Below are 9269 nucleotides of genomic sequence, written 5' to 3' on the forward strand. Positions count from 1 at the left end.
CCACCTAAATGCCCACAACCCACGCTCTGTCTTCAACACCAAGAACCCGCGAGAGAGAGCCAGTGAGTCTCCACCTGATACTCCTTTTCATTGTCATTTTCATTATCCCATTCATTTCTCCCATTTTCTGATATGCCTGCGTATACATGTCATTTCCTCCCTCATTTTCAAAATCCTTTTTTTAAATTGTCTGTCTATCCGTAATCTTTTTTTTTTTTTCCTAGTCCTCAGTATGCCTGACACAGTGGAGGAGATGTGTTCAGAGATACCTCATCTTGACAGACTGCTGAAAGATGTCAATGATGTCTCAGAGTCTGGCGCTCGCTACAGTGACATGCCCCAGGTCTGAAGGGACTGCTGTATATGCTATTGAGTCATAAAGTAGGAAGTGTAGTATCCACTGTTTTAGGGCTTTGACCCAGTGGGGGACTAAAAGTCAGAAATTCACAGCCTTGCCTTTTTAAGTGTCTCTTGGGAGTTGCTCAACTTAATGCAAGTGCAATAATTAATCACCAGAGTACCCTTTTAATTAAAGGCTAATTTGTTTGTAATTATGTGCATGTACATTTTGAATGCATCAGAATACAAAACAATCATTGTACATGTACTTTAGAGTTAGAAAGTGGATTTTTGCCCCCAGACTCCCTCTTATTGTTTAAGTGAAAAATAACTGTAAAACGCTGAACAACAGCTGAGTGTGAGACTTTATTACCTTATCAGTGTTGTACAATTGTGTGTACATAGCTTTAATCATTACTGGGATCCATGGCCTATATTTTTGGACTTATAATGTCATGTAGAACTTTTGGTCCCAGATATAACACAATGATCTGGCTGTGTTTGCCTCTTCTTTCATCATACCTTTAGTTATCCAGACATTTCACCTTCAGTTTGTATCCTGCAGGTCATTGAGGTTATCCTTCCCATGCTGTGTAACTATCTATCCTACTGGTGGGAGAAAGGTCCGGAGAACTCCCCTCCAGGGGCTCAGTGCTGTACCATGGTGACCTCTGAACACCTTGGCATCGTCCTGGGCAACATTCTCAAGATCCTCAACAACAACCTTGGCATTGATGACGCACCCTGGATGAAGAGGATTGCAGGTACTGGAAGTGACTGTAATGTGCTGTTGGGGGATGTCAAAACATACCATAATATTACAAGTTGATTGCTTCACAGGAATAAACAGTATATGTAATTCGCATTGGGTGGCGATTGTCTTTTTTTCTATATTTCTTTTGGAAAAACATGGTCAAAGAAATGAGTCAACTTAAAGGAAACACTCCAGCATGATAGTAAAAACTTTGAAAAGTTATTTTAAATGGAGGAACCCCTTTATAAACCTAATACCAACACAATGGAATGTACATTTTGTAGAATATTTGCATTTTCAGTGCACATTCCTCAGTTGGAGTTCAGGAAAGGCCAGATTGCATAATTGCCTGCTGTGGGGACGTAGCCTGAGGCATGTTCTCACTTTTTACAACTGCATTTGTGTATTGTACTTCAAACACAGTTGTAAACAATTAGAAAAGGGGAAAAATATACTTTGTCCTACTTTTAACTATTTTTTTAGTTCCTGTAATGTACTAATGTATTTTGAGAGATGGGTGTAAAAACCAACATCGCTGTCCTCCAAAAGTGCAGAATGTAACGTGACAGTTGACACCAAAGCCACTAATCTTCAGGGACACACGGTAACCTTGGTGCCTGTGTTCAAATCCTTCCAGACACCTGGTTTATTATTGAAAGCACCAGTCTCTCGGTTCAGAATATGTTTTCCATTTCCTGTCTCCAGTATACTCTCAGCCAATCATCTGCAAAGCTGGAGGAGATCTGCTGCGAACCCACTTCTTGCCCACACTAGATAAACTGAAGAAGAAGACTGTGAAGGTGAGAGCCTGAATTATATAGTACACAGCACAACAGCAGCACATTGTATGCACTGCACAGTGACACCTGTAGTTAAAAGACTTGTTTTGGTGGCTGTCATGGGCTACTGTGTATCTTTACATATACAGTTGTCAGAGCTAGTCTGAGAACATTATATTCATAGACGTCACCCACTGAGAGTAAAACAAACCTCTGTCACTTAGTGAGAGAGGACACAGAGATGGGATTACCACCATGAGGATGTGTGGACATTTAATCTAATGATTTGAAAGCCAAAGATAAGTTGTCGATGTGCCGCCAACATAGGTCGTAGCTGAAGAGGAGCTGCTGAAGGCTGACAGTAAAGGTGACAACCAGGAGGCCGAGCTCCTCATTCTGGATGAATTTGCTGTGCTCTGCAGGGATCTCTATGCTTTCTACCCAATGCTCATCCGTTATGTGGACAACAACAGGTATAATGCATACCCACTTATCTAGAATAGAGTGCCGAAGGGATGATGTATTTTTATGGGTCAACATGGATGTTAGCATCACCCTGCTTTTCTTGACAAAAAGCCAATGCGCTCCCAGCTTGTAATTTGGTTTAGCGCATTTACCTCTTCTAGGAAATCCTTTCCTCTTAGCGTGACCTGATCTAGCTAGTGATCATGGCTGCATCAGTTGGAGTAGTGTGTAGGTAAACTGGTTTAAACATAAGACTGGAAAGGTAAGTGGATGAGTCTGTGCTTGGTGCAATGAGGTGTAAAATCCCAGACAGCGTCTGTAGTCTCATTTAGCTGATTATTGGCAACCATTTTTCTTAAGACATGTAGAAGCATAAAAAATCATGAGTGGGGTATTTACTAACTGGTATTTTTCTGTCATAGAACAAAATATGAAAATGTATTGGCCTTGTCTTAACCACAGACCTTATATCAGGTGTCTAACCAGGGTGAGGGAACTGGAAGTACAAAATTGCCAACTTGGTTCCAGATTTGGATTTATTAGTTTCTATTTAAGGATGATTTTTTTTGTTCTTTTTTTTTTCTTCCTGTTTTTTAATTTTCCCTTAATATTTTAGGGTATTTGTGTATAAAACAGATGTAGGCTGGTGTTAATGTGTGTGTACTTTCATATGGTGGGTGAATCTCTGAGAATGGTTTGTTCTCTTGATTTCTGAAGTGTATCTTTTCATTTAATAAACAGCTTTTGTTGTTCTTGTCATTGTCCTATCCTGCACAGATGTAACATGATATATTGTAACTCAGCTGTCCCTGGTTTGTGTTATTGTCCGTTCCAGATCTAGATGGCTGAAGGAGCCTAACGCAGACTCCACTGAGCTCTTCAGGATGGTGGCTGACATCTTTATCCTCTGGTGCAAGTCGCATGTAAGTTTCACCATTTAATCCAATATTAATTTGACAAAACAGTATTTGATAGGTTGTTACTGGTACATCATGAATAACCTCTCTTTTTATATGAATGCAGAACTTTAAGCGTGAGGAGCAAAACTTTGTGGTTCAGAATGAGATCAACAATTTGGGCTTCTTAACTGGTGAAGGCAAGACGAAAATGTCCAAGGTACAGATTAAGGGCTAATACATTGATATGGATCAATACAAAATTGTGTTTAAATGTTTTTGTTGACATTAAATCCAATGAAAAGATGAAAACCATACATTTCCTAATTTACACTGGCACTGTTAATTATTTTTAATCAATCTCGCATACAGTGTCCCGATGCTGTGTGTGTACAGTATATATTGAGCACCAATAAAGGTCACATCTGAAATTTTTTTTTTTAAGTGTCAGTTTGGTTGAACATTTTCACTGGATACTGGTTTTCCACTCTCTAAACAACAGTGATAATGCAGCAGAATAAACATTTGTTTTGTGTTTCTGTAGTCAGGTGGGGACCAGGAGAGGAAACACAAACGCCGTCGGGGCGAGTACTACTCCATCCACACCTCTTTGATTGTCGCTGCCCTGAAGAAGATGCTGCCCATTGGCCTCAACATGTGCACCCCAGGAGACCAGGAGCTGATCTCTCTGGCCAAGACGCGCTACAGTCTGGTGAGCTGACCTGTCACATATGGGGGATGATCAGGACATGGACACTCACGGAAAGAAGACTCTTATTTACCTTGATAGCATGAGCATTCACTGCTTTTCACTCTGCTCTGGGCCACAGTTAACGCACCATATCGACATGCCATGCATTTTCATTAGTACTAGATATTAAACGGTGTTAAACTGTGTTTTTATCCATCAGTGCTGACTCACAGGTAGAAGTGGTGGTAGATTGGCTAACTAAAACACAACAGAAACTCACGTCGAAGTACAGCAGTAGTGATTTACCACAGCATTGCAATTTTTGTATGTTATAAATACAATTACCCTTCACAGAAAGACACAGACGATGAGGTGAAGGAGCACCTGCGTCAGAATCTCCATCTCCAGGAGAAGGTATTATGATGATCTGTATAGTTATAATTCCAACAGCATGAGGAGTAAAAGTAATAATACATGTTTACTGGTTTGCAGTTTATTTATTGCTTTGCTATGTTTAGTCTGATGACCCGGCGGTCCAGTGGCAGCTGAACTTGTACAAGGACGTGGTGGTAAAGGGCGAGGAACGAGCCAACCCAGAGCACACAGTGAACCGAGTGCAGAGCATCTCTGCTGCAGTCTTTCACCTGGAGCAGGTTAAAAAATTGAATTATTATAATTATTTAGCAACCATTCAGTTAAGGCTTTTTTAGTTTTTAAATTGGCAAATGATTATTAATTCCTGCTTTTTTTGCATCATTGTAAATGTAATATTTTGGGATTTTGGACTAGAAGTTGCATTGAACAGTTGGCAGTTGCAGTGGTGACACTTTATAAATAAAGGCTGCAGCTAAGGTTTATTTTTATTGCAAATTAATCTCTTTTTGGTCTATAAGATGTCTCACCTACCAATCAGTCTAAAACCTAAAGACAGAAGTTACACTGAAGATTTAGAAAACCAGGAAATACTTTGAGAAGCTGAAGCTAGAGAAGTTTTGATAGTATTGCTTAAATCATTCAAAATTGTTGATAATACCAAGCAACTAGCAGACTATTTGTTTCAGATCAGAATCAAGAAGATTAAAAAGATTAATCAATAAAAATAAAGGTTAGTTGCAGCACCCAGACCTTTAACAGGATACCAGGATGATCCTTTGTGGATGGTCACAGTCTAGAGGGTGTTGCATAGATGAAGTGCTGCACAGAGTCTGTTCAGTGTAATTTCACTAGAGTTTGTAACTTTATATTTCGCTGTCGTTATTTACATGTCCATCAGGTGGAGCAGCCTCTGAGGAATAAGAAGTGTGCATGGCAGAAGCTGCTGTCCAAACAGCGTAAGCGTGCTGTGGTGGCTTGTTTCCGCATGATTCCACTTTACAATTTACCCAGGTGAGTTTTTTTTTTTTTACACCTGTCACATTCCTAGATTTGATGTACACTGTCACTAATTAAGCGTTGTCATGAAATATTTAAACAACCCAGTTAATTAGAATGCATGATACCACGTTTTACAGACCGAGTCTGAGTACTTACATCTGAGTACTTGCTGATACCGAGTACCGATACGTACTTAATAACAATGCAGTGTTTCTATTATAAAAATTACAATTACCATTAAAGTACAGTGACTTTCACATCAGTTTTCATATTGATGAGATTTACTTTGATTGTGATTAAATAAAATAAATATGAGGAGGCTGTGCAGAGTACCTTAAAACTTTCTGTGATAATAAACTTCAATCAGATATAACGTGTAACTGACTGTTTCTGTGGCCTACTACACAACACACTGTTGTACAGAGGTTTTTAACCTCTGTAGGAGTGCAGCCTTCTTTTAGGACGAAATTATTTAATATGTCAAGCCTCAGACGCACAGAGCAGAGAATCAGAGCTCGCAGTTAACTTCCTGTTATCGTCACTTATCTTCAAACTACTGAAATATCCTCTCCTCCAACTAACATCCTGTTCAGCCAGTGTGAGGTTAACATAATGTTGCCACGAAGTGGTATTAGTGCATAGTATCGGACAACTTGTACGAGTACTAGAGGGTGATGTTGGACCCGATACTGGTATCGTGACATTGTTCAACTCAGTCAAATTGTACGTAACAAGCAGTCACCAAGTCACGCGGTTGTGGTGTGTTTTTTTTCTCTCTTGATTGTGTGTTCGTTTACACCTCTCATCACCTCCCTAATGACATTTTCTCCTCTGTGTTGTTTTCTTGCATAACACTACCTCATCCTCCCTCAGATACAAAAATATTAATTACTTCCTGAATGGCTATCGGGAGGTTTGGCTGGAAAGGGCGTTCAATGCCTCCAGCTTTGACCGCCTGTTCTCCCTGCTGACGGTAAAGTGAAACTACGGAGCAAATACTTCATCTGTTCAACCCCCCTCCCCTCCATCTACTGGGCCGTGCACCGATCTCTGCCTAGCAACAAGTTGTTTCTGCACTGTTGATTCTGATTGGTCAGCTAGAATGAGCTGCAGGCTTTTGTTTTATTTCAGGTGGACACTGAGGGAATGAGTGAAGAAGGGAAAGAAGAAGAAAGAAATCCATTTAAATACAATCTTGATTTTATTAGGTTGCTGTCTGGTTTTACAAAACTCGTATAAATATGTAACTCTAATAACTGCAGATCCACTGATATGTTGGAAAACTGCATATCCCCCCTAAACTGTGCATGCTCCTCTAATACATTTTACAACCTGAAGGGAGTAACTGCAGTTATTTTGGAAACCAAACATGACCAGTCAGAAGAGCCAGTGGATCCCACATTGACCAATCACTACCCTGCCTAAAATCCACTTCCTGTAACCCTTTCCTCCCCCTACATCTCTCTTTCCTGTCTCCTCCAAAAACTCACCAGAACCCACCCTAATGCCACTGTACCTCCCTCCCCGATCCTTTCCATTCCTCCCCACCTTTCCTCACCTTCCCCCTCCCCAGGCATCGTGCTATCAACATCTTCATCCCGGCCTATCAGAGACTATGGATAGAGGCAGAGGAGTACTCCTTTGAGGAGAAGCTAGTTCAGGATCTGGCAGTAAGTACTAGGCTCAGCTTGCCCTCGCCCCACGTGCCCTGTGTTGGCACCCCTCTGCCAGTCCTGTCTGCTGAATGCTTCTTTAGCTCCGTGCCCATCGAGCCCTGGGAGCGAGCCTGGGTGTGGACCTCGCCCAAAGCACCCAGGGGCCTCCACTCTAGGTGTGCAAAACCCTTCAGACACAGATCCATCAGGGGTCAGAGGCTGCATGACCAACTCAGGAGACACAGGGACAGCTCCGGCGCTCACAGCTCTAGAAAAGCAGGCTGTGTCTTTCTGACAGCAGTGGTAAGGAGGGCATTTCACTAGGAGACTGTCACTAGCTGTTTGGCTGTCAGGTCTGGATCCAGCCCATCAGTTGTCGTTTTGCTGTACTCTGGAAGTCTGTAGTGTGAGTGTGAAGGTTACATTACAGTGCGTCCTGTGGCCGTGATGCCAGTGGCATGCTTGGGTTGTCACATTTCATATTAGACCTTTATATGCAGATATGCAGCAAATTCATCAAGCCAAAAAAACCTATGCTACTGAATGAGATCAGAGTACAGCATTATATACAGCAGCTCAGTTATCACATTTAGTGTTCTTGTGGGGAAGATTATTGTCAGTTTTATTCTACAGATCTGTCAGATTAACTTAGATACTTGGAGTTTTGTGATGGTCCCTATTTTCAGGCTCCCTTACTATCAAGGTCATTCTCTATGTTCAGTCATATCACCAAATGGCTCACTGCTTGCATCTCTTTGCTCTAACATGCATGTATTTGATAACTGGTTCCAACACTGTTCATCATCCACCCTCAACTTCCTTGTCCTGACCTCTCCATGGATCACCGGGACATGACAGAAATTCATCCGCATGCTAGTGCTGGTTGAATATTGATGACTCGTTTTAGTTTTTTTGACCTAAGTGTGAATGGGCACAAGTGTCAGTGAGTTTGAGAAGATGAGGAAAATGCTGATGAATTGAAACTGTGGTGGGATGAATAGTAAGGAGATTAGAGGACTTGCTGATTGTTCACACCCGTGGACTGCTGCAGAAAACCCCCATAAAGATTGTTGAGGAGGAGGAAGAACAGGTGGCCGAGATCCAGCCCGACCCGCTCCACCAGCTCATCCTCCACTTCAGCCACAACGCCCTGACAGAGAGAAGGTGAGAGAGTTAACTCGCTGAACAGGAGTGATTACAGATAAAGTTAAGAATACCAATACTATTGTTGTGATTTATTTTAATGTTATTGGCTCTTTAAAGTAAAAACTTTTACTGTAATGTCCTACATTCATCCATCCAAAGCCATGCAATGTAATTTGTCTTTACTTCTTTTCAGTTACTTAGAAGAAGATCCTTTGTATATTGCATATGCAGACATGATGGCAAAGGTAATGGACTTTATATGTCTGTTTATTTATATAATACTGGTAAAACATTTGAGCTAAAACACAACTCTGACCTTTGTGTTCTCAGAGCTGTGCAGAGGACGAGGAGGAAGAGGAGGAGGAAGGGAAGGAAAAGACATTTGAGGTACTCTAGTTCCCATGAATAGGCATTGGAAGCAGTGGTTGTCACTGTTAAAAATAACCTTTTTGCTGTGTGCTTGTGTTTGTGTTTCAGGAAAAGGAGATGGAAAAGCAGAAGATCTTGTATCAGCAGGCAAGGCTGCATGCCCGTGGGGCTGCAGAGATGGTGCTACAGATGATCAGTGCCAGTAAAGGTAATATTGATCTCATTGTGTCTGCCCCAGTCAACTATAATTTACACTCTTATCCAAAGCAGTTTTGTCGCAGTGAACAGGGACCTAGTGAGTGCACTGCTCGGCACTGAGCTGAACAAAGAACTGATCCTGTAACTTTCCTGAGCTTTAACAAACACTTTAAGTCTGTCCTTTTATTAAATAGTCATGACCTGTATCTGATCTCTGTTCTCAGCTACATACAACAGTTCATTTTTCACTTTTTATTTTTGATTGTTTTAATGGCCTAAATGTATCAGATTTTCTTGGTGTTGCATGTTGGATCACCCCACCTTAAACTGCAACAGCCCCTAAATAATGTGCGTTTAAGAGCTTTTCAAAACAAACATTCAGTCCTGAAGAAATTACTGCACTTATCAGACATGTTTCTGATAAGCACTGTCGCTACATGCATTTTATTTTTGCAGAAACTCTCGGCACCTTCAGGGATTTTTCCTTTATAGCTAGTTCATCATTTTCATTTTACTCCTTATCTTACATTCTCCATCTGCCCACAGGTCATCTGGGCCCCATGGTGACCTGCACACTCAAACTGGGAATCTCCATCCTCAATG

The 9269-nt window shown here is 41.2% G+C and overlaps 1 protein-coding gene across 1 annotated transcript in view; it reads left to right on the forward strand.

Annotated features, from left to right (window-relative positions):
- The window catches only part of ryr3 (ryanodine receptor 3), a 92231-nt gene that overhangs the window by 69800 nt on the left and 13162 nt on the right, over positions 1-9269 (forward strand). Inside the window, 18 exon segments of the mRNA XM_020603886.1 lie at positions 1-2; positions 4-62; positions 225-343; positions 905-1103; positions 1799-1893; positions 2200-2345; positions 3173-3260; positions 3361-3453; positions 3778-3945; positions 4279-4338; positions 4443-4577; positions 5198-5310; positions 6872-6968; positions 8005-8117; positions 8293-8344; positions 8430-8486; positions 8577-8676; positions 9213-9269. The exon segment at positions 1-2 is cut by the window's left edge and continues 67 nt beyond it. Of these exon segments, the coding sequence (XP_020459542.1) occupies positions 1-2; positions 4-62; positions 225-343; positions 905-1103; positions 1799-1893; positions 2200-2345; positions 3173-3260; positions 3361-3453; positions 3778-3945; positions 4279-4338; positions 4443-4577; positions 5198-5310; positions 6872-6968; positions 8005-8117; positions 8293-8344; positions 8430-8486; positions 8577-8676; positions 9213-9269 (1753 nt within the window).

This window comes from Monopterus albus, unplaced genomic scaffold (assembly GCF_001952655.1).
Source record: "Monopterus albus unplaced genomic scaffold, M_albus_1.0 scaffold63.1, whole genome shotgun sequence".
In the NCBI taxonomy this organism is placed as follows: Eukaryota; Metazoa; Chordata; class Actinopteri; order Synbranchiformes; family Synbranchidae; genus Monopterus; species Monopterus albus.